We start from the raw sequence: 24,972 nt of genomic DNA, 5'->3' as shown, positions 1-24,972 counted from the left end.
ATTGTCGCTATCAAAAAACTACTTATTTTTAGATTTTACCTAATAGGCTGGAAACTTGGCTTCACAGTGCATGAAGGGCAAAAAATCTGATTCGACTAGATCTCAACCTAACAGTCGTGCAAAGTAAATGCAACAAACCATATTTTACTCACAGAAAACTAATGTTGGTTCCGCTAAACAGATCACGTGGTATCCAAGATATGTCGTTTTCCACCAGATTTCTAAAATGTTACTTCTTCATTAAATCTCGTTAAAAAGGTTTATGACACTTCGCATAAGCTTCCTATTAAAAACAAGGCATGCCATTACAGCAAGTGTTCAAAGTCAAGCCAAGATTTTCTCGCGTAATCGTCTGCAAAAAAATGCGGCAAGAGACGCTGCAAAGGCACGGATAACAACCGGCAATCGACCACAGTCTCTCGCACATTTAAAAAAACATCAGCAGAGAAAAATTAGCTAAAATTTTATATAAGTGAAGCTTTTCTATACGTTCGTGGTACCGTTCGTTTATACAGTAGAGTGAAGAAGATGGAACAGCTTTTTATTTAATTTTTCTCGTCCATTTTGGTAATAAACAAATAAAATCCACATAATTATAAAACTGTATCCTAGCAACCCTCATAGGCCGTTGTTAATTGTTTACAACACAATCAACAGGTTAGTTGAACAATATGTGCTAAAGCTGTCTCGTCTTACCCCATGCTACCATATTTATAAATATATACTTGCTAAAATCATTAACTTACACGTGAGTGAGGGAATAGGGAAGCTTTATGGTTTCATATGTGTCGAAGTCGAACGAAATTTTGTTTCTGCTGAGATCTCTGGAATAAAATAAAAGTTTGTAACCAACAAAAAAAATAATATTAACAATCAAACAACTTACAATCGCTCCAACACTGTGTTGCTGCTAACATCAGGAAAAACTTCGAGGTCAGAATTGTGAATTGTTCTAAAAAAAATAAACGCTCACCATTGAAAGATAATAAAATTTGACACGTTTTATCATTAGCTTTAAAAGTCCTATACGTAGAATAGATTTTTTTCCTTAAATTGCACAATGAAAACATAAAAACTGTCTCGTTCTCGCAAATGCATAAAATATTATTAATAACGCTTACAGTCTTTCTAGGTCGGTTAGATTAGAGAAAGGACTGGAAGTAAAGTTTTTCAGCGGTACACCCAGCAGTGTAACGAACTTGACTTCATCCCGAAAATAACCAGCTCCAATCGTTGCATCCATGTAGGTCTTCCTCTTTATGAAACTAGAAAAAAATGTTTTAAAGTAAAATTTATTTTAAAAAATTAAAAAGAAAAATAATTTTTGAGTAAATGGCTTCTTGTCGAAAATGTACCGGATCCTATGATGCCGTCATAGTGGCCAGACAATGATTTAACCCAATGGTAACTAATCGGTAGCTAAATTTTTAGACATATAGTAGTCCGGCGCCGCGTGGCGTATAGTGGTTAGCGCGCATGCCTGTAACCCAGAGGTTATAGGTTCAAGGCTCGACGTTGCTACTATTGTGGGCGTATGTGTCTTTGGGCAAGACACTTAACGGTAATTGCTCCAACCCAGTGGTCACAAATTACCAGCCATACATAAACAAATCCCCCAAAAAATAATCACCCACGAAGTAACACACACCGTAACTCGTAAGCTGGCACGAGGTGTTAAACCCGTGTGATAGCGACTGTCGTTTTCCGGCCACGCGAAGATAAAGTGAGTTACATCATTCATTCATTCATTCATTCATAGTACTGTGGGGGAAGACGGGACACCTTTAGCACATAATATCAAAATATCCTGATCGTGTTTTAAACAAATATCAACGGTCTATCGGAGTCGTAAGGATTTGGTTTTACAATTCCTTAAATGTTCTTTGTCTACTACCAAATGGGACGAGGAAAGAGAATAAAAAGGTGTCCCATCTTCCCCGACTGTACTATACAGGAAAAATACAATCCTCCACAAATTAGCATAGTCACCCGTAAAAGGGAATGCGGTTTTCTGAAATAGAACACTGTTCTGAAACGACGCTAAGCGAAGCTATATACATGGCCGCGTGGGTACGCAGAAATATCGGTAAATGCGGTCTGTACACGATTTGTATAACTTACATTGTGTCTCCAGTAAGTGTGGGTAATGAGCAGTTGATGTTTCGTAGGTAATCGTTACATGTACAACCCGTGCAAGCAACGTCTGTATAGTCATTGTAGTGCCTTCCGTAACCCCATTGTAGCACAGGATGAGATCCTCTCAAATTACAGTTGTAGGACCAGAACCCATAGAATCGTTCAGCTGGAGGACACGGTAATAAAAGCAATGGTCAATGATAATAGGTTTAACTTTAAGTAATACAGTTGGCCTTCTTATAAATCCTTTTGCATTATATTTACGTACTTATAATCGCTATTAAAATGCAGTCTGTACTGCTCATGTATAGTAATGTGGGGTTATAGGTAGCCTACTATTAGAACATAATATCTCATACTTCGTAATGGTGTTTTAACAATTAGCAATTTTTACAGTGGTGAGGATAAGAATATATAGCTCTTCAAATACTTTTTGTTTACTACCAAATGGGAGGAAAAGGGAAAATGACAACACGGACTATTTTACCCCAATCTACTACAAACACAAAACAGTCCTATTTTTAACATTTTGTAATACTTTATACGGACATGCTACTGGCTGCTTTATTACAAAGTAACTGTTTCTTACACTGGTCATAACCAAGCTGATATCTGTTGTTCCAATATTGTGCTCCAGTCCACTGAGGTTGACCAATGCGGCATTGTGACTTAACTGAAGGTACGAGAAGAAGCAGAAGTAGCGATACACCAAGCCAAATAATTACTGAGAAATTCATATTTCCTAACAACGAAAACTTAGTGGAATATCTAAAAATGCGGGTCTGAATCTCCGGCCAAAATACCGAACAAAAATCGGCACTAACTTATTACCGTTGTCCAATGTATATGACTGCCGACGATGTACGTGACGCAACCATTGTGTGCCTTGTACAGTCTTGTGTTTTAAATTAATAATTTTAACAAAACAATGTATTGTCATAGCAAATAAAAACAACAGTATTCCTATTCATACCGCAGTTGTGTTACACATACTGTAGTGATTGAGTTTTGGTCACGGTGGTAACTTTAAAATGACCGAACCCCTGCCCAGAAAATAAGACTTGGCTGCGTGTTTAATAAGACTTGGCTGCGTGTTTAATAAGACTTGGCTGCGTGTTTATAAAAGCAGCAAATGCTCTGTATGTACAGACCCAAAGATGTTTTTGTGTACACGAATTTTCTAACCTCTTTTAGATATTTGGACATAGTGTATGTAAGCTGTTGCCACCTATATTAGCCGGCACAAAAAATAACTCAGTGGTCACTAATCAGACTGTCGTCTCCATATATATAAAAAGAACAGACACCTCACACGACATACGTGGTAACTAGTAAGCGGGCACGAGGTGTATGAATAAGAATATAGAAGGTATAACAACTGCCGTTGACTCACCGCAAGGACTTTAAAGTAACATTCATTTACAATTCAAACATAGGCAAATGATGATTACTAAAAAAAGATTATACGTTCGTTTTCAAACTTGCAACCGATGTATGAAGATACAGTAGGATGGGGGAAGATGGGACACTTTTTTGCTATATTTTCTCGTCCCATTTAGTAGTAAACAAAGAACATTCAAGGAAATATGAAACTATGTCCTCATGACTTTCATAGACCACTGTTAATTGTTTAAAATACAATCAGGATATCTGGATATTATGAGCTAAAGGTGTCCCATCTGCCCCCACCCTACTATATACTGTTTTCCAAAGTAAAAAATGAACAAATGAATGTGTAAACGAAAATATAAAAATACAGAAATTCCCCCACTTTAAGCAGTCTGTCCAATAAAACATTTGTTATAAAGTCTATGCCATGCCAAAGGTAAAATACGATTTAGTAAAATGTCGTTTTTTGCCAAACGAGTCATTTTTTGCAAAATAGGTTAAACCGTTATTTTCGAAGAACACGTTTTTCATAGACAACAGTACAGCGTATTGAAATGCAGAAGTTTATTCTCATAATGCATAACGCCAAATATACCGTAAACTAAATCTGCAGAATTTAAACACTCTAGTTGCATTAGTAACATCTAACATAAAAGCTTCTTTAAATTAAAAGTTAAAACAAATCACAAAAAATATTTACAAGAAACGTTGAAACAATTAGGTAGGAACACATTCTTAATGGAATAAAACAACACAAAAATGATATTGCTGTGCATTGGGGTATTACTTTTTGCCTAAACCAGTGCCACTCAAAACCAGAATTAAAGAATTTTTTTTTCATGTTTACAAAAATTTGTGTAACATATTTCAGAAATTGAGTGCTAAAATTTTACCAATATTGTTTAAAATTTGTATATTAATAAAACGATTGAGACAAAAAATTTGGGAGGCACTGGCTTACATAAGATTGCTTCTATTTACACTAATGAAGGAATATGGTAGTTGTAATTACACCTAAAATCTATTAGGAAACAGGTTTGAGGTTATGCTTGCATATTAAGTTTAAATTATAACTTGAAATTAATACAGTGGGTTAAGGCCTGAGATTAATATTGCTGAAGAATTAGTGGTAGGTTGCTGCAAACAGTGGCAAAGCGCTTCAATTAGGAAACCAATTTGGAACATATCTTAGTTGTCGAAACGGTCCAGGTGAGAAAATTTGACGTCAATTGTGGCGTTTGCTGCCATTTCACGCTCACGATTCTGTTAAAATAAATATGTTTTTAGCTTAACATAAAAATGTGGTTTAACAAAAAAATATTGTAAGCGGGCATGAGGTGTAGGAAACAGAAAAGCAGTGTTAATAATAATGACTGTCAATGCCCTGCCGTGCACGCAAAAATAATATACATTAATTCATACCTCCACTTTCCTGACAAATGCTCTAATGTCAACAGAAAGGTCTTCAGGGACTTCGTACGCACTGAAGTGACCACCCTGCTTCATATACGTGAAGTGAATAAGGTTGGGAAACTTATGAGCAACCCAAGTTTTGCATGCTCCTATAATTTCGTTGGGAAACCAGCAAAAACCACCTGGAACTCGAACTTTTATCCTAGGAATGACAATAATCCTAAGAATGTCTCGTCTGAATATGTTTTTCTAGGTTGTCCCTGCCAGGCTTATTGTAATAATAATTGTTAATTTTTTGGTCGATTTTATTGTAAAACAACTGACATTTTAACGTGTTATTCATATAGTTTGACCTTTTATTGTCCTTTTTTATACAAAGATCGGTAATTATTATGATTTTATTCACTTTGTATCATTTCAATTCTGCTCTGTAAAAAGTCTTCAGAGCAGCACACTCAACTGTAAAACTGTTGGTTGAGAGTTATAGGCCTAATAATATTTTTCCCTTCGGCAAAAAGTTAAAAACTGCCTGTAACACAGTAGCTAAAGAATAGCACATCACAGATGTACCATATTTTGCCGATTTTAAACAAACAGCAAAATAAAAGATATCGTAATATTGTGAACATGAATAACAAAGCTGTATTCACATTAAATAAATACATACAATAATATTGATTCTAAAAACATTTTAGTCAACACGAATTATTCTAAAACTTACGGTGTCATTTCAAACATTGTTGTCCCGCCAAATGTTTCCTTGTACAAGCGCATTGTTGAGGTGATATTACCCGACCACCAATATATCATAATGTTGTTAAGCAACTTGTCCTTTGTCCAATATTTATCAAGCATACCATCCTTGGTGTCGCTGTATAAAAGTAAGAATATAGTGGTTTTTGATTGTGGCTGCATGGAAATGCTGTTTTTATTCTTTGCAGGTGAGGTCCTTTTTTAAAAAATTTTTTTTTTTAAAGTGGTTATGATATTTTTCAAATTTGTGTTCTATCTAATTTAAGGAAAATTTACAAAATGAATGGTCTTTACCATTAACGCAAGAAGAAGGTTACAAACGTAATTGCAGTTATATACATTATATATATACCTTCTTGAAGCTATATATATATATAACATATTTTTACTACAAGCATCTATAACTTACCGAGCAGCCCTATTGGTCCATGTGGAAAACTTCTCAGCAATGTAAGCTGCTAAACCAGCTGGTGAGTCAGACAAACCAAATCCTGGTGGAAAATAATGATTGGACAAGGTAATACATTAGCATTTATAATGAACATACAAAGTAATATGCTAAGACAATGGGCGAGGGTGGTGAATGGTGATATGACCTACAACTTTGGGAATCATTAGTTTCTGGTTGTGAACATTTTCTGATAAATAAATGAACGTGTGTTTTGTACACCTCGTGCCTGCTTACGAGTTACGTAACTTTGTGGTGGATTATTTTTTGGGATTTTCTTATTTTTTGTTTTGTGTATATCTCACAGTTTAGACAAGTGACAAGTGACAAGTGGGTTGGAGCAATTGGTTTTAGTGTCTTGCCCAAGGAAAAATATGTTCACAGTGGTGGACAATGAGCTCCAACACTTAACCGTTTTTTTAACTAGTACATTTTAGGGTTTAAAAAGGCTAATTTTAAAGTGCTCTGTGCAAAATTATATTAGTGCAAAATTATATATTTTTTTCTCTGAACACAAAAAGATATTAGAAAAAATATCTACAGCTAAACAAACATTGATAATAATTTTAAAAAAGACCTCATTTCTCACCAACTGTATCTGGTTTGGTTGCATGAAGATGGAAGTAACCAGTTTCTGTGAACAAATAAGTAAAATATTTCTTGAACGGAAGAATTGATTCTTTCTCCTGGTCATTAAAGAGAAGTCGTGGGAAATAAGCTGCACATATTGCACGCAAGATGCCGGTTCCTTCGGGACGAGCGGACATCATTGTGGTATGGCAACCTTTCACATAGCTGGGGGAACGAATAAGAAAATGATTACAGAGTGAAGAGTAGTAAACTTTATGCTGTAATATCTAAATAGTGTAGTCTTACCTGTCAGCCAATGTTTGGTGCCTATGGACGCTTATTATGTTAGTAGTCCACAGTTTTTAAAATGGTAAATGAATTTAGTTTTGTACACATTTAACCGAGACTTATTTTAAAGAGACATAATAAGTTAAAAGGAAATTAAGATTTATATATGGAGTCAGAGACCCTCAAATCAGTCAAATGTGATCTAAAGGCACCAGTAAAGTTTCAATAAACCGAACAGTCAAAATAAAAATGAACATGTTTTTAACCCAAAAATAAATTAAATCTATGCATATTTACATTTTATTATTTTATATATAAATAAATATTAAGACAACAACACAGAACACAAGAGGCACTACTAAAAACAACATCAAAATGAAATGCTGGTTAAAACCAAAGTACGTAACAGACAGTGTTTAGTTAATAAGTACCAAAACATATAGGGTAAATAAACCATACTGATATAGTAAGTTCACCTTGGGTAAAGCAATGCAACTGCTATACTTATGATTGAGCCATAGTCACCACCTTGTACATAGTATTTCTTGTATCCAAGCCTGAGCATAAGTTTGTGGAAAACCCTGGCACACTCAAAAGTGTTGAATCCTGGAAAATTAGAGATAAAATAATTATTGCAATTGCTGCAACATAGGTAGTCTATATAGGTGAATTTTCGTGGAAAGACATGCTCATGAACCTAAGATTTAGGCCAGAGTAACATAGTTGACCCATTACCCCAAGCCAATATGCATAATTTTAGGGGTGACTGATACAAAGTGTCACCCAACTATTGGAACAAGAGTGAAAATTGAAATCATAATGTTATAGCATATTAGTTTTAAGCCTAAAAAAATTTACACTGCTGTTAAGTGGCTATAAAAACAAACATAGCCAAGGGATATTATATTAAACACAGTAATGCCCTTTAACATTGTTACATTTTCCCCTAATCCCCCTAAAATAAAAAAATGTGATGTTTATTCCAAGTTTAAGCACCTTCTTGTGCTGGTGGATCCGAAAATCCAAACCCTGGTATGGAAGGACACACAACATTCATTGCATCAGTTTCATTCCCACCATAACTGACAGGGTCAGTCAGCATTGGGATTATTTCAAGGAATTCAACGAATGATCCAGGCCAACCATGCGTCATAAGAACAGTTTTTGCCTGAATAAAATGTGTACAGTTAAAGGTATAAACTTAAGGTATAAAAGGTAAACCAAAGGTCTGAAAAACGAAGCACACCACATTAAAAATCCTAAAATGCTAAATTTTCTGAAGACAAAAATGCCCAATTTTTTTAATGCCAAAAATGCAAAGTTATAATTCATATGACAGTTTGCCATTTATTATTCTCCTAGTAAAAGCCTAACATGCTTCTATTTTAAAGTAAGCCGAGGTAAACCTACTCAGCTAATGGATACCAATTAAAACAAATGTGTTCCATTAAAAAAGTATGTTTCAATCAGGAAAGAAACTGTAACTACTATTACATAAAGTCAGCCTTATGCCTATATTAAATAAAATCATACACAAAGGCGAAAATAGTGGTAACTCTTAAGCACACAAGGATAAAAAAATAATGCAAAATTATGCGACTAGGTGCGACCCGGCACCGGTCGCACAAAGGACTTAAGTGGGCTTTATGGGTGTTTGGGTATTAGGTCATATGTGGCCTAAATCCCAGGTCCTTGACTATGACCTCACCCATTAAGAATAAAAAAAATATGCCAATATTACCTCCACACCAGCTTTTGGCTTGGCATGAATAAAATGAATATCCAATCCCTCAATCCTGGTTTTAAAATGATTGAATTGATTCATCTTTTCCTCTTGCTCCTTCCAAGAGTAATCATTCCTCCAATATTTAATGAGTTCTCCCATGTATTCAGTCCGCATCCCATATCGGAAACAGCTTGTTGAGATTGAAGGAGTGGGCATTCTAAAATTTAAATGGTATTGAAGTTTAAGCAAGTGTGGGGTATTGTAAAATATGTAAAATTGGGGCTTATTTAAAAACTTCTAGACTAAGTAAAGCAAACATTTTGGAAACTTCTTAAGATAGTAAGAGTAAAAACAAAATGTTTTCCAAACTGGGGTCAATTGAGCAATAGAAACTTTAAAAAATGTTTAATGTATATATATTATAGCCTATTCAATACATTTTGATTGACATTAAAATTTAGTTTTTCTGACCTTACCCCTAAAAAAGGTCTTAGAAATTTAGAAATAATTATTCCTAGTTAATCACTGTGAAACTAGACTCCTGTTTTACACATCTGTTTAATTCAACTTCCTATACAGAGACTTGAATCAATGTCACATAATGCATACCTCACTGAATCAAGCCTTTTATGCAAGTCATCAATTCTTTCTTGAGGTATATCAATATTAAATGGTGTGATGGTCAAATCAACCGGTTCGTTTTCATTTTCTGACCAGTTCTTGTCCGGGAAGAAACGAGACAGCAGTTGGTAGTCCTCCTTTTTTTTCGTTTTCAATTTTATAAAGGCGAAAACAGCAACGAAAAATGCAACCACATACAGAAGCATGGCTACAGGTTATGTAATACAAAAAATTGAAAAAATGAATCTGAAAAAACATGATTTTAAAATTGGGCAGATAAAGCAATACACACAGATTCATCAAAAGCGACACTGTTTAAAAATGACGAAAAAAGCGTTAAAGAGAAATATTTTATTTGTGTATGGGTTTTTGTGAGAATCACTGTATAAGCTTGACATTCATTAAAGATGTCCAATCAAGTGTAATGGTGTCATCTTCAGATTGATCCTCACTGTGCTCTTCTTCTTCGTAAACAAGCTCGAATCTTCCTGGGACTTCTAAATTTGCGGGAGCTTTTTCTTGGTAAAGAATCTTAACAGTGATTTGTTTATCATTGGAAACATTTACAACTTCAGCTTCTTTGTATTCGGATACATTAGGTGTGTAATCTATGGGTGACATTTCTAGTGCTTGATATGCAATCTTATCCTTTACCCTTGGAGGCCATGATAAACTCATTAAAGTACTGTAGTCATTAACCAGAGGCTTTGCAATTGCATCTGCAGGTTTACTTTCAGTTTCCATTGCTATTTCTTTGTCATTTACATTACCACTGCATGTTAGTACAACAGACTTGTTATGGTAATTTGGATACGCCCTCATTGCATTTAGTTTTTCCCGGTTTTCCCAACTTTTGTTTATTAAATTCTTTTGTGAAGGTAAAACTTTATTATCAGCATTATTTTTACAACTTTGAAGAACTTTTTTTTCTTCTCCTGAATCAGAATCATCATCTGAAGAACTGGTTTCACCCTGCCTAACCACAACATTTGGTTTTAAAGCGGCTGGTATCGTTGATTTATGGGTAGCAATGATAGGCTCGTTATCACTGTCTGAGGTGCTATCATCATCACTACTACTACTAATTGGTGGTTGAGTTTTAGGGTTTAATTTCGATACAGTAAATGACAGGTTCGACTTTACTGCAGTTACAGACAATGTGTCTGATTCTGAATCTGAATCACTGCTTGAATCTGAGGATGGTGCTTGAACTTGTTTAGTTACAACATTATTTGATTTCGCAGGGGTTGTTTTAGGGGGTTGGGGCTTAGCATTGGGTACATCATCACTGTCTGAACTACTAGTATCCTCACTGCTGCTGCTGGTATTTTTGTTGAACAAGGATTGGGTTTTAGGTTTAGTTTTTAATACAGAAGAATAAAGGTTAAATTTTGCTGCAGGTTTTGAAAGTTTGTTTGTTTTTGAAATGTTTTTTGTTTTTTCGTCACTGGAATCTGTTGATGAAGACGAACTTTGGTTTATTTGTCTTTTAATCAGACTATGTGGTTTAAGTAGCATGTCTTCAGAATAATCACTACTTGATGACTCACTGCTTTGGACTGATGGAGTTTTAAGCTTGGATGGACGACTCTCTACAGATTTAGGAGTTGGGCCTATTTTCTTTAATATTTTAGGTTTCTTTTTTCTCACAACTCTTTTCCGCTGCTCAACAATTTTACTCCTTTTATTCAATTTGGTTTGTTCAATCTTTTTCACTTTTTTTGAAGGTCTTTCATTGCTATCTTCACAAATACGCTTTTTGCTTTTCGTTTTTACTGCAACAACATCTGCGTTTGTATTTTGCTCGTCGTCCTTTAATGCGTGATCAATTTTTACTTGAATATCATCATCATCCCTAATCACTTCTACGTCGTCGCTTGACAGTAGCACGAAATCGTTTATCGATAAAACAAGATACCGAGGACTGGAGAAGCCAAATTTTTTCGCAATTGTATGTTCCACGTCAGAGACATAACGTGCAGCGTCTCGGTCAACCAAGAACATAAAACATTTGCATGACGGGCAAGAAGGTGGTGCAATATCGAAACGAAGCCTCACTCGGAGTTTTTTATCTTTACAACTTGCCATATTCCAGATATTCTATTCCTGCAAACTTTGATCGCATGCTTAAAGCGAAGTCACCGTGAAGTGTATATGTGTTGAGAAATGGTTTGTTTGATTTGGCGCGCAACCCAGTGCTGCCTGATACCTTTCTGCGTTATTACAAACTACACCACCCCAAACGAGGGCGAGTTTTAATGTCTCCCCAGACCCGAGAATTTGACTATTACAACATTTTCATACATTTTTTCAATCTCTTGTATAGTTAAATTGCGTTTTATTTTAATTTTCGATGTCTGAGATACAAACTACTACATTTTTTTATACTAACTGACATGTGTCCGTACACAACCACAGGTTTATATATCGACTCTGACCTGTGTAACTATACACGGGAAGATGACCACTGTTAAGCTCATACACTCCTTTACTGATGTAAATATGGCATGTATGATTAACTGCTTTGCCCGACCAACTACTAAAAACATGCAATAGGTCAGTTAAATCTGCAGGCTTAACCAGTATACATGTATATACTCAGCGAAAGTTTCATGTAATAACAGCAAACTTTTTTCCGGAAGCTGGGTCTGCGCGCCACCGCACGATTTTTTTGGAATTTTTCATTTAGCTGTGTTACATACTCTTTAAACCTTTTAACTAACTCATACACACGCCAAACTATATATTCTGTCTGCAACGCCCCCTAAATCTTCTATTCCAAGCCACACGTAAACGTATGTTGTATAATCAACAGCATAGAAAGTTAATCAACATTACAGCAGGCAAGCAGACTTGTTAAAAACACACTTGTTAGACACAACAATTAAGCAAATACCCATGGGAAAAATCTGACCTATAAGCCGAAATAACAACAGCGAAACATTGTAACTTATAGTTGCTGTAGACTCGTCTAAAAGCTGCGTTTCTTGGTGGCGACGATTACCACGGGAAGAAGATTTGTACGGATAAGGAAATAATACTAAACGCATCATAAAACGACCAAGCGTTTTATTGTAAACAAAACCGCACGATGCATAACGCTATGTAAAAATTGTATACTTTATTAACAATATTTAGTTGTCGTTCGGCATATTCACAAGGCTAATGATATTAAAATTGAAAAAAAATTCGCACAAAAATATAAAGTGCAAAATACCGTACAGGTACATTTATGATTATAACTACACCCGTATTCTGTACAAAATCCACGGATTTTCACATTTTGTGCGAAAGTGCAGTTTATTGCCTTCCTTTAATGTTTGACTTGTCCATTCGCGCTGGTTCGTTGTTTCTTTTCTCATATTCCGTTTGCCAGTCGTTGCCAATCACTTCTCTAAGCCTTTGATCAATCTGTGACGTATGTAAACTATGACGTAACAGGTTCAAAATTTGGGAGATTCATTTTGTCGCTACGCTGAAAATAAAGTTATAGGACCCCACATATTACCTGGTCCATCCCATCTGAAACCTCCTCGTAACACAGGCGGCAGGTTGACAGTGCTCTTCTAATCATGTAATCCGCATCGTTATCGTTCGACACGATGTGAATTTTAGTCTGAAACGCGACGTACATCGTAATACGTATCGCAGCATAAAGTAAACAAAATTATAAAACTGTAGAACCTCCTTAGTTGAGTCCTTATGCTATACCGAAAAAAGTAGCCTTTATGTTCCTAACACAGGTGCGCCAAACCGTTTAATTACCTGCAAAAATGTCTCGAATCCTCCAGTCATTTTTTAATTTCTTTTGGCTCGATCGTTGCCACGGCTCATTCGACTGTGGGGATATAGCTACACCCCTTCAGTTATATTAAACCGTATGTTGATTCGGTAGTTTGTAATTTCATACCCCCGCTTTGTGTGGTCTGAAACGAAAGTACCTATCGACTATTAACTGAACTAATTTAAAAACGCTTTGTGTCCCTTTACACGCGCACAACAATGTTGTTTTGCTTCGCATGAGAAAAGGGTATTGAATTCCAAGTCGGCATTAATGAATACTACATAAAAACGTCGTGGCAAAATATGACAGAGCCAATTATGCACTCGTCATAAAATCGATATAGGAGAAATTGTTATTATGATTGAGATTAATTTTAAAATCAAGTTTAGCTAATTCTCAATGCGACATGACGAAACTTTGCCCAATAAAAATGTGGCCATAGTTCTGGAAAGAGAAAATACTATTATGCGTGTTTCAAACACCCAACCATTCAAAACAACTTTGCCTTTGTACTGGTTAGCATTGAGTTGAAACGTAGCTTCAGTGTTTTTACTAAAACAGGATATTTCGTCAAGCCCGTTTTGGTCAAATACCACAAATAACGTCAGCAGTAAACGGGTTTAACATTTTATTGGTGAGTCACAATAGTCATATACACCATATTATGCACTGACGCCAAACATATGCTAGTATTTCAGATAGATCACACCTATGCGACCTGTTGAAAAGTAAATGGCCAGTACTTTTGGTGTGAATTTTCAAACGTTTGCAAGGACAATTTAAAAGCTCGAATGATGCAATAATGGGAATTAAAAATATTTTAGAACTTTAAAACGTAGCAGTTGTACGCAATATACACTCAGTAAAAATGTGTTTTTGCAGAAGTGTATAGCTCTCTCGAAAAATAACGCTAGAGTTTGATTGAAGTTGTTATTTGTAAAGTGATCAGCGATAGGAAGAGTACAGCATACAGACATTAATAATTCATTAAGTGACGTCAGTATGAATAAACCAAGTCATGATAAGTGATGTAAAAATGTAGTTACCGCCGTTTACAAGATTAAAGTGGTTAATTTTGGAGCGGTTTCAAGAAACTTGCGATGTTTTTTGTCAACGTTTTGTTTTTGTGGTGCCCATACTGAACTGTTTGTTCAACACGGCAAGTTTTTTGAGATTTAAATTTCGATAGTTTTGATAAAAATATATTTTGATGATAAAATCACGGTATTTTCAAGGTTGAGTATAGGACCTTCCGAATAACACGTCAGTGCTGGTGTATTTACGTACGTCATGTGTATGCAACAAAGTTAAAGAATATAAAGGGAAGTCTCCATTGTATTTTCCACTATGCAGCTGAAAGCAGCAGTGCAGTGCGATTTTACATTGAAGTACAGTTGTGGCAGAACAGGCTTGCAAAACCTATTACCAATTAAAAGGTCTGATTTGCATGTTTCCTAAACAATAAGCGTCCTGGGATCAAATTCCTTGTTTTTATTTGTATTTTATGTGAGTCAGAACTTCCATGCACGTGTATTGACTGTACGGGAGCATTGATTGTTTACCGTCTATACCTGTATATAAGAATATCACACAGTGCGCAGTTTACATGTTAGTCTACCGGTCAAGATCAAGCCCGGAGATATCAGGCATTGGGACCTGGTAAAAGTCTGGTATCGATTTTATATTGCTTTGTTATGAATTTAGGGTTCTTTTATAGCAGCTTTCAAAACGTCAATCCAGCGAAAGCAGGTATTCCTAGCCCGGTAAACAAACAGGAAGAAAGTATAAAAACGAGTTTCTGTATGGGCGTTTTATTATGCGAATATAAGGCAGATAACTGCTTTAGTTGCGTGGATGAACTTGGAAGTCGTTATAAACAAGCTATCTGTTTTGTATTATAGTATAAAGTATATGCCTTTTTATATAGATCATGTTTAACTAAAAGGTAATAAGGCTGCAACACGTTGGAGTATATTAGTGTAAATAAGAATGTAAAACTGTTGCAATAATTCTGTGTAAAGGGAAAATGAACACTACCGCCATCTTGCCAGGAGCTGCAAATAGCACACAGACAGTATTTAACCGGTTAGAAGCTTGTCTGCTGACAGTTTCATGCGAACATGACGATCTGAGTATATCTGCTGTTATCGTGGCTTTCGCCGTACTGGCACTCTTGGAAAACTGCGCTTTAGCTGCTGCAATCTTAACATGGAAGCTCGGACATGCTTGCAAGATGTTTTGGTTTCTGTGGCATCTTTCCGTAGCAGACGGAATGCTAGCAGTGACTTTTGTGTTTTTTCACACGATGGTAATCTTGTCGTGCCCCAACCATTTCAGGTGTAGTTGAAATACATTAGGTTGGGGAAGATGGGACACCTTTTAACTCTATTTTCTCGTCTCATTTAGTAATAAAAAAAAAGAACATTCAAAGAATCATAATACTATATATTCTCACGAGTCACGACTCCAATAGACCGTTGTAAATTGTTTAAAACACGATCGGGATATTTACATACTATATGTGCTAAAGGTGTCCTATCTTCCCCCATACTACTATATAAATACCCTAACATTAAAGGTTAATTTAATAACTTTATATTTCTTTTCAGCTGCCAAAGTAACAGCTCCGTACAGTCCACCGTGGTTTTCGTCATGTTCTTCGCTAATATTTTATCCTCACACTTATTCGTGCTGGCTGCGACACTGGATAGATTTATTGCCATCAAACATCCATTACGCTACTCCGAACTTATGACAAGCCGAAGAGTGAGAATCGTATCTTTGATAATCTGGGTTGTATCTTTCCTGATACCGATCGGTGGCGGTTTAGGTTTAAATTTTGGAAACAGCTCGATCGCTTACTCGGTGACCACATTAACAGCGGCCGTCATATCACTAACGGCAGCAGTAGTTGTCATCGCACTTAATATTTGGATGGTCAAGTTCGCTATTTCGATAATTATGTCAAGTAAGTATGTATCTAACATTTTGGTATAGTATACTGTGGGTTAAGATGGGATACCGTAGGCAGCTAAAAACCTATATTTCCTCATCGTGATTTTAACAATTAACAACGCGCTTATAGAAACGCGGGGCTACGGGTATATAGTTTATATAAATATATATATACATGCAAACATTTTATTACTATTAAATGGGAAGGGAAAGGAGAATACGAATGTCTCATATTACCCTATATGTCCCATTTTATCCTATATAGAGAGAGTAAAAACCGAGTTTGGCCGCCAACATTTACGCGTTTATGGTAAAAAATGGTTGTACAGTAGGATGGGGAAAGATGGGACACTTTTTAACTCTATTTTCGCGTCCCATTTGGTAGTAAACAAAGAATATTCAAAGAATTATAAAACTATATCCTCACGACTTCCATAGACCGTTGTTAATTGTTTAAAACACGATCAGGACATTTGGATATTAAGTGCTATGGGTGTCCCATCTCCCCCCACCCTACTATATATATTATGTTTCTGTAAGCTGTTTCTAACATATTAGCATTTATGGCAAAATCAGTCTGAGAAACAATATCTCCTTTCAAACAGTGCAAACTCCGCCACCTTCGACACAACACCAGCCATCCAGACCCAGCATCGTACCAAACATCGGTATTATTAATGAAAGCTTGAAACCTGCCACAACCCTTGCCTTGTTCGTTGTTTCCTTCATTGTGAGTTGCGCACCATGGTCGGTGGCGTTAATCGTATGCGAAGAGGTAACTTTAAACGTTTAGTATTTTCGACACTTCTGTTATAAAAACAATGTCATTTGGAAAATTGGTATTTTTAACACTTGTGTTATAGAAACCTTGTCCTTTGGAAAATTTCAGCATATATATGTTTTTGGTAAATTTTGTTTTGAGAGAACGCTTTTCGTAGTAAAAGCAGGATATTCTTACTGCGTATTTTCAATGTGCAATATTTTACAATGTGTGATGACCGCTTGCTTTTTTCAGGTAAAGAAATGTACAATCAAGCAACACCAAGACTACACATTGGTGTTGGTTCTATTCCACGCCATAGTCATTCCTTTTATATATGGATTCCGGGTAGAAGAAATTCGACACAGAGTGATCATTTTCTGGAAGAGGGTGTTCGATCGAGCGCCTCACCCGGCAGGTGTTTATAGATAGTATTTGTCGGAAGGTGGCGCCAAAGGTTGAGTGACGATTTTCGATAAAAGGCTCAATAGGTGTCAGGTTTTCGATGCAGAGTGTAACTCCTATTCGACATGCAAGATTTTCGTTGCACTGTGAGGATAAAGTTCGTTGGTGGCTTGTATTTTAAATACGATCATTCGTCGCTGATATTTTGTTCCATTTTATCGCTTGTTTGTGTGAATAAAACTGCTTTATCCATTTTCTGGCTCTCTTGTATTAGGTATTTAATGATTATACCACGTCACAGAACAACAGGTGAATGAGATATTTTATGTTTCTAAAATTTGCAATTAATTTCCATACTCGTTGCTGTAAGTAAAAACACACGCCGTACCGATCGTTTATCGGAATAATGGCGAGCCAAATTAGCAGCGCTGAAAACAGGGCAGACGAGAAAGCGGACAAATAAGAGCCGGCAAACACACCAGCGTTCTCACTAAAAGGATGGGGATGGTGTACGAAGTGGCAGGTTTCTTGCAATTCATCATTCTCGAAGACGTTGCTGCAAAGGAAGGCGTTTGACGCGAAACAGGAAAGCAACCCTTAGCCAATTTCCTCAGAGAGACAGATCTTGCTGTTACGAGAGCGGCGCAGCGCATGTTATGGCGACCGTGTGAAACGTAAGTGCTGAACAGCGTAAGACTGAAACCACAGCATTTGCATCTTGCGTGGATATATGCATACTGCTTTTCCTGTAACAACATACGGGTTAACTGAATACTTTGGTCGTCCGAATTCAACCCGAGTCATGGTTGCGGGTAATTGATAAACGAGGTATTTACCCACACTGTCTTTCGACCTCCGTTTACCAACCACATAGTTTAATCCGCTTGCATGAAAAATCATTATATATTTACGGTTATAAATAGTTGGTCGACCGAACGAACCGATCTGTTGTAGCAATTTCTCCAACTTTACCTGGATTCGCAAAGTGCAACAGATTGTTTCTTTCCATTCTTAGAAAAACTCAGTCTTTCGCTTAGTGCCGCGGATACAGTCTGGAATAAGCCCAGTATGTGTGTTGCTGTGGCCCACATTACAAACCGCGAAAATATGTTCTATTTAAATACAAGCAGTTATCGTTTATTTCTAAATCTCCAACCCAGTGCTTTTACATATTTTACTCGATGCCGCATATAGTATAATGTTTAGGCCAATTTCCAAATCACTATGCATGCGAGTGATGCAACCTACACGTTCACATTATAGATTTTATATGTGAGGGTAACGAATTAAAATTCGCTTTAAAATGTTTAATACATAACTTTACGTTAACATTAAAGTTCTGACCTTTCAAATATGGTAAATTTCTTGTTTTTTATTAAAGTAACTTTTAGAGTTTTTTATGATTGTTTTATTTCACATGTGTTCTGTTTCCGGGTACAAACACACACACAAAGTATCACACACGGTGGATTGATGCGACATGGTAAAAAAGTAAACAGTGAATTTGAATTGCATAGAAAAAATCTCTTTGGTACCGATGGCTGGAAAAATTTACGAAATACGTTGGAAAAAAAACTAGATTGCCGATTTTGTTTATAAAACTGTGACTACTGGACGAAAAATGTACAAGGCAGGGGTGTAATGTGAGTATAAAAAACCTCGTTGGTATAACAGAGTACACGCTAATGATTGACCATAAGGCACAGTATAATTCAAAATACAAGGAACTTATCTCGGAGCGTAGAAATATATCTGCAGCAGTATGAAGAAGATAGGGCGCTAATACGAAACTATACAGTGGCAAAAATCCGCTGCAAGATTAAGGCGTTTTGGTAGCAACAAGTATAGTAGGGCGGGGGGAGACGGGAAACCTGTGGCACATCTTATATCAATATACTGATCGTGTTTTAAACAATTAACAACGGTATATTGGAGTTGTAAGAAAACGGTTTTATAATTCTTTGAATAATCTTTGAAAAAGGTTTCCCATCTTTCCCCACCTTACTATAAATTATCACTATCAGTCTAGGGTCAACTGAGTTCTTGTAGCTGACAGAAACAGCTGTTAGAGCTCCAAACATGATAGTACAAAGCGAAAACGGATGTGTTATAATCATGAACGACACAAGGGGGGTTCTTAGATAACTTTAAAACAGCGATTTTTAAACTTTATCCATTGGCGTACCGTTTTTAGTTTCATGTTGTGTTTTCGTACCAGGTTTAGAAAAATAGAGTACAGTGTTATGCTACACAATATTTACGGTAATTTTGTTTCAAAATTACGGAGCCTAAAGTTGGTCATGTTTGCACCACAAGTGGTGGCGTACTGCAGCTTCTGATACACCGCTGTTTTGACTCGAAATCGTGAGTAGGCTTTGCCGCGCGTGATGTTTTGGGACGCAGAATGTGGTCGCGGACCAACGCAGTACCAGGGAAGTGCTGTTGCGCACTACCTTACAGCGCACACGCGAAGCCAAGAGCATCAGAATTGGCCTTAACGCTCGGATTTAGTCGACTGGGGAAGTGTTGAAAGGGAACGAAGTGATGTGAGTGCAGCTAGCAGGGGGGAGTTGAGAGTCGCTTTCCTAGAGTTACTGTTGTTATTGTTGCTGTTACTGTTGTAAAGGTTAAACGGGTATTGCGGGGTAACGGCGTTACCAGCAAGATTAGCATTTCCAAGTTCGAGTTTGTGTTTTGGCGTGGCAGTGGTCGGGTGAGAAAGAACGAGTGAAGCAAAGCCCTGGGAGTCGCTACTGTATGAAGAATTTTGCGGCGATCGTACACCGGGGGATGTTTTGCCCTCAATATTAGGACAGTAGTTCTGCGGGCTTGGGACGAATGAACCGAATCCACTCATTCTTAGAAGGCTGCAGTTTGTAGTGGTTGTGTTTGTGGCCGTCAGAGGCGTCCATACAGTTTGCGAGGGAGCAGTTAACACGATTTTCGACACTATGTCACTTTTGGTGTCGTTTAGGTTTTCTCTGACCGAATCAAACACCGCCTCGTCGCTCAACGGCGACATTTTTGAGTAATTTTCTAAAGATTCAGTTTCCCTGTTGTAAAACTCCATGTCAGGAACCAAATGCGATACTTCAGTCTTTGGCACTGAACTTACACCGCCCTGCACGATGATAGATACTTGAACAAAACAATCTTAACAAACTGACCTAAACTGCTGCAACACGTCATAACACAAAATTACCTCTAACCATATTACACAATGCACATTGAGTATGCAGTCATTTTAAACAGTTATATTTTTTGTTTTTAATTAAAAATTCAAAACCGCTCTGTTTAAATTCATCAGCAAAATAAAACACAACACGAACTTATTGTATTTTTTAGTCAATGCTATGCATCTAAAAATAATTAGTTTGGGTGTAAGCTTGCTTGTCGGACATTTTTTGTATATTTTATTTATCAAATTTTGTTTTAAATCATCAAATAAATTTAGTCATTCTAACCTGAGAGTTGCAGTCCAGAAATGGGAAAATCATTGAATCGTTCCTGGTAGGGGTAGAATGGTGTTTACGCATGTCAAAGTTATGTGGCATCGAACCGTAACAATCTTGCCTGAAAGAAAAAAATAAATTATATATAATGTTTATTGTTTACTGCTAATTTAAAAATTGTTGTTTTAATACTTTTGATCATAGGGATGCGCACGCATGTGAAAATCACCCCAAATTTTGAAACATGGGTGACACTAAAATTATAGGTTTTTTAGCCCCCTAGTTTAAAAGTATACTGTATTGTGTATTCGACACAATACTGAGTGAAACTCCCAATGCCACAAATGTAACTGCATTTTACTAATGTCACCCCAGATATTTATAAAATCGTATTTTATTTTAAATTTATTAATTCTAATTTTTCATTTAGTAGTTTGCGTTCAAGACACTTCTTATGCTTAAATGTAAATTCTGAATGAGGAAGTAGGTTGCATAAACTATAGTGTCAGTTTTTCATAGAGAAAAGAAGAGAATGAGACAAGTACACACCACCAACCTGCTATCGAAGTTTGAAACATGATCGGCCAACTGGGAAAAACTTCCGCATTTCTTGCCGCCGTGCTGCTCCCACACATTTTGCCTGCAACACACAAATTTTCAATATACACAAACAAATTTTACAAAAATAGAAAAACAAGCTTTAGGACCAGTTCTAAACAAATAGGAAATGAAGATGAAAATGACAGAACTTACTTCTTGTTTTGTGGAGAGCGGTCACGCTGCCTGCGATTTTTAAACCAATTCGAAACTTGTAATATGCTGAGGCCTGTGTCTTCTGCAAGGTGACGTTTATCATCAGGGGTAGGATACTTGTTCTTCTTGTAACATTCCTTCAGGGCGAGACGCGACTTTTCCTTGAAGCAATACACCATCTCTTCCCCGTCCCATATTGTGCGTGGTAGGGAAAATTTTCGCCGGATTCTGTATTTGTCTACCGCGCCCAATGGCCGTCCGCGCGCTTTCTCTGCCTCGGCGTAATGAGCACTATACCACAAGTTCTGTAAAAGCTGAAAAAAATGGAGGTTTTATCTGGAATTTGATTTAACTGGAAAACATTCTCTTGATTTCAACAAATTACCTTTACATCATAAAATAGATGAAACTAAAAAAATAACCAGAAAAATTAAAAAAGTCAAACGATCAAAAAAATCAAATTTTTAACAGTTTTTGGATCAAGTAAAATAAAATTCACAAGACTAAACCAACATTGTTGATATGTGGTATCACTAGTCAAGCTCAAAAATAGTTTTCATAAGATATAACATTGAATAACTTACTTTATGGTTTGAAGGCGAAAACGTGTGGCTTTCCAAAAGTTGATACAGGTCAGTGAATTTTCTTTGTTTGAATGCAACAAGAGCTCTTGCCTTTAACATATTTTCATTCGCTCCATACAACAAATGCTTTGGGAGGGTAACAAGAAAAGAAGAAAGACAATCTATTTGCCGCCTTTGAAGTAAGTCTTGGCATATACAGGATACCTAAAATGAAACACATGAAAATATTATTATTTTTTTTATAACCAAGCTGGCACAGCGAGGTTATTATGTGAACTTACGGCACAATAAAGGCCTAATTTGGAAAAAAAGCTTAATCAAGTCAACTGTAGGCATATATACCAGATTACACATTGTTAATTTGTTAACGTAAGACTAACATTTTTTTTCGAATAAATTTTCCATTATATATATATATATAATTGATATTAATGGGTAATAGGTCAAGGTTTCTCCATGGCAGATTTGTTTATCAAAGTTGTAGCTTGTAGGTATTTTGATAAAAACAGTATTTTTTCCATCCGGTAGTTACAGAGTTAAATAAGCTTTCACAAGAATCCAGGGTTTTCTATCAGTTACAGCATGTAATTTTATATTTAAACAACTTACTTGATCAAGAGTAAACGCAGAGGATTCTAAATTGGAAGTTACAGTGCATTCTGATTGGCTACGTGCTGAAATCTCATTTTGAAAGTTCTCCAGCATCAAAAGGCTATTATTGTTGCTCATGTTTCGTGAGTAGACTTGTCCTCTGTCCGATGTTTCCAGTAAATCTCCACTGCTCTCAGCTCTACTGCAGTGAGGGTTTAAACTGCTATGAGCAGCTACATTGTTGCTGTACATTTCGCATGAGATATCGCCACCATTTGAAATAGGGAACTCGAATGGTTGGTTTTGCACAGCATGATTGGGATGAGAGGACTTTGCTAATGTTGTCATGTTTATAGCATTTGCAGTTTACTCATAAAAGAAAATTCACTGACACTCCTAAACCACCTTTATTGAAAAAATAATTAAATATAAAATAGAAGCACCCAAAGAAATTAAAAATGCTAATGGTTTATACAACACAGTAAACACTATTGCCAAACACTACAAGTATTATTCCATTATTTTAATTGGAAATTATATTGATGAACAATATTAAATTTTTAAACAATTTTACTACAAAATAAAATAGTATTAAACATTATACCGATGCCGATTAATGTATGAGCGAAAACTTAATCCTGCGCTATTAACATTGAAAGGAATTGCATGAAAAGGGTCTGTATCTAAGTAACAGGAGGAAAAAACTTCCTCAAAAATTTTATCACGATTTGCTTGGGAAAAGTGTGGAAACAAAGAAGAGAACGAACGAAGTGCTGAATTTTTTACACAAGTTTTATGATGCGCTTTAATACCAGAGAGCAAGGCAGACAGTTTATTTTCCGTAAACATGCATTCTCCACTAAGTGTTGCGGCACGGATTTCTGTGCACATGACATGCCTAGGATTCTCATAAAGGTCTAAACCAGCTCGACAGTGATCGAATGCGTGAATAAGTTCGTGGGCTAAAATTTGCTCGACCTTTGCAACTCTTTTCGCTTCATTGGGAATGGTTTTGAACCGATTTTTGCACAACACAATCTGGTTATTTGAGGGGTCAAACCCACCCCACATGTTCATATTACAATCTTCAACAACTATATGCGTTTCAGGGTTAACCTCACACCCAGAATCTTTCAATGCGGCGAGTATTAAACTGATAAAAGGATTCCTATTGCTTGCTATGGCATCTTTAACCGCTTGTTTAATTTTACAATTATCTAAATTATAAGCTAACATAATCAATTCAAAACCTAAAAGGTAAATGCATAACACATCGAACATGTATATATAAACTTGTAATTGCTGGCAAATTGTTTATGAAAGATACGCTCATCATGGCAGCTTATGGTGTTTAACTATATCAACTTTAGTTGTTTTCTGTAGTAATTTAGTTGTAATTTTTGCGTGTAGAAAAGGCTTAACGTATCATACGATCGTTATCAATGTTAATTGTTAACGTAACTCAATAAATGCGATAACTTCATGGCCTACTATTAACTGGCTCATTGTGTAGAATGTAGATTAAATGTATTGCTATTCTACATTTAACTTAGAATGTGAAACGAGCCCAGCAACTTTACTTTGTAAACTCAAAACAAATTTTCGCGCCAGTTCTAATCACAACATTTCCCTCATGCTGGTATAGAAATCTTACGCTAAAACCTAAACTTTGACTGCCAATAGTCATCAAAGTATATAGATATTTTAAGAAGATACGTGCAGTATCCAGCACTGGTGCTTTTTTAGAGTTGAGTAGCGTTTAAAAAGGCTGTAAAATATAAGAATTTCTCGCGCAAAATTATTTTTAGAAACCGTACTTATCTAAGCGGTTGCTTCGCTCTAACTTTTAACGCGGCAAATTCAAACGAGCGCACGCATCAGCCAGCCTACATTTCGACTTAAACGTCGATCCAGATACTAAACATTCCGTAATTAACTAATTCAACGACAACGTTGCGAAATAAGGTTTCATATTAAAGCTTGGTTGCGCGAAAATAGAAAAACCAAACGCAATATAACGTCGTAGTAGACGCAGCAACAGAAAAAGGCTTTGACATTTTAATTGCTTCCGTTTGGCTTCCAGTTTCTTGCGTTGCTAACGGCTAAGCACGCTCTAAGCTATTGTGTGTTGTTTGGTTTCGTTCGTTGTTTAATTAGCTTTCCTTGATCTTACGTTATTACACCAATGGTTCCAGAACCTTCTGTCTTTCTACTTTGACCATTTTTCTTAATTATACACTCATGGCAAAACGTCTTAGCAAGATTGTGGTGAAGCGTGTCTGCTCAGCGAATTACCGACGAAGTAAAACGCAAATACCCAATTACTTGCCAAGAAAATACGCAA

At 36.3% G+C, this 24,972-nt stretch overlaps 5 protein-coding genes across 5 annotated transcripts; 1 reads left to right on the top strand and 4 right to left on the bottom strand.

The window, feature by feature from the left end:
* Positions 1-109: 109 nt before the first annotated feature.
* LOC113474116 lies at positions 110-2,296 on the bottom strand. The gene is made up of 5 exons (XM_026833763.1): positions 2,122-2,296; positions 1,122-1,265; positions 887-952; positions 747-824; positions 110-221 (listed from the first exon to the last, which is right to left on the bottom strand). Exons 2-5 carry the CDS (start codon positions 1,241-1,243, stop codon positions 149-151), a joined length of 339 nt encoding a protein of 112 aa, XP_026689564.1. The 5' UTR covers positions 1,244-1,265; positions 2,122-2,296; the 3' UTR covers positions 110-148.
* A 1,778-nt stretch (positions 2,297-4,074) lies between these two features.
* On the bottom strand, positions 4,075-9,592 carry LOC100176449 (epoxide hydrolase 1-like). Its single transcript, XM_002121545.4, has 9 exons — positions 9,333-9,592; positions 8,739-8,940; positions 7,994-8,165; positions 7,474-7,603; positions 6,729-6,934; positions 6,101-6,182; positions 5,660-5,809; positions 4,948-5,140; positions 4,075-4,788 (listed from the first exon to the last, which is right to left on the bottom strand). Exons 1-9 carry the CDS (start codon positions 9,548-9,550, stop codon positions 4,714-4,716), a joined length of 1,428 nt encoding a protein of 475 aa, XP_002121581.3. The 5' UTR covers positions 9,551-9,592; the 3' UTR covers positions 4,075-4,713.
* LOC100185855 (coilin) lies at positions 9,590-11,705 on the bottom strand. The gene has a single exon (XM_002121482.4). It carries the CDS (start codon positions 11,430-11,432, stop codon positions 9,723-9,725), a length of 1,710 nt encoding a protein of 569 aa, XP_002121518.1. The 5' UTR covers positions 11,433-11,705; the 3' UTR covers positions 9,590-9,722.
* Positions 11,706-15,084: 3,379 nt separating this feature from the next.
* On the top strand, positions 15,085-17,504 carry LOC100183486 (melanocyte-stimulating hormone receptor). Its single transcript, XM_002120933.5, has 4 exons — positions 15,085-15,465; positions 15,738-16,096; positions 16,689-16,858; positions 17,099-17,504. The coding sequence occupies exons 1-4, from the start codon at positions 15,155-15,157 to the stop codon at positions 17,273-17,275; spliced, it is 1,017 nt and encodes a 338-aa protein (XP_002120969.1). The 5' UTR covers positions 15,085-15,154; the 3' UTR covers positions 17,276-17,504.
* A 1,145-nt stretch (positions 17,505-18,649) lies between these two features.
* six45 (transcription factor protein) lies at positions 18,650-23,033 on the bottom strand. The gene is given in 6 exon segments (NM_001078537.1): positions 18,650-20,369; positions 20,713-20,821; positions 21,257-21,340; positions 21,454-21,767; positions 22,038-22,241; positions 22,647-23,033. Coding segments are annotated over 6 exon segments (1,668 nt in total). The 5' UTR covers positions 22,977-23,033; the 3' UTR covers positions 18,650-19,742.
* Positions 23,034-24,972: the final 1,939 nt, after the last annotated feature.

This window comes from Ciona intestinalis, chromosome 3 (assembly GCF_000224145.3).
Source record: "Ciona intestinalis chromosome 3, KH, whole genome shotgun sequence".
Lineage (NCBI taxonomy): Eukaryota > Metazoa > Chordata > Ascidiacea > Phlebobranchia > Cionidae > Ciona > Ciona intestinalis.
The sequence above is the reverse complement of the archived record's forward strand: the minus strand, read 5'-3'. Positions and strand labels throughout refer to the sequence as shown.

Coding starts and splice junctions, on each gene's coding strand:
- LOC113474116 (XM_026833763.1), bottom strand. CDS start 1,243: ATGGATGCAACGATTGGAGCTGGTTATTTTCGGGATGAAGTCAAGTTC. Junction 953..1,121: donor CTAACCGACCTAGAAAGACT/GTAAGCGTTATT, acceptor TATTTTTTTTAG/AACAATTCACAATTCTGACC. Junction 222..746: donor CCCTATTCCCTCACTCACGT/GTAAGTTAATGA, acceptor GTAACATTTTAG/AAATCTGGTGGAAAACGACA.
- LOC100185855 (XM_002121482.4), bottom strand. CDS start 11,432: ATGGCAAGTTGTAAAGATAAAAAACTCCGAGTGAGGCTTCGTTTCGAT.
- LOC100176449 (XM_002121545.4), bottom strand. CDS start 9,550: ATGCTTCTGTATGTGGTTGCATTTTTCGTTGCTGTTTTCGCCTTTATA. Junction 8,941..9,332: donor AAAAGGCTTGATTCAGTGAG/GTATGCATTATG, acceptor TTTAAATTTTAG/AATGCCCACTCCTTCAATCT. Junction 8,166..8,738: donor AGCCAAAAGCTGGTGTGGAG/GTAATATTGGCA, acceptor CATTTTATTCAG/GCAAAAACTGTTCTTATGAC.
- LOC100183486 (XM_002120933.5), top strand. CDS start 15,155: ATGAACACTACCGCCATCTTGCCAGGAGCTGCAAATAGCACACAGACA. Junction 16,097..16,688: donor TATTTCGATAATTATGTCAA/GTAAGTATGTAT, acceptor CCTTTCAAACAG/TGCAAACTCCGCCACCTTCG. Junction 16,859..17,098: donor CGTTAATCGTATGCGAAGAG/GTAACTTTAAAC, acceptor TGCTTTTTTCAG/GTAAAGAAATGTACAATCAA.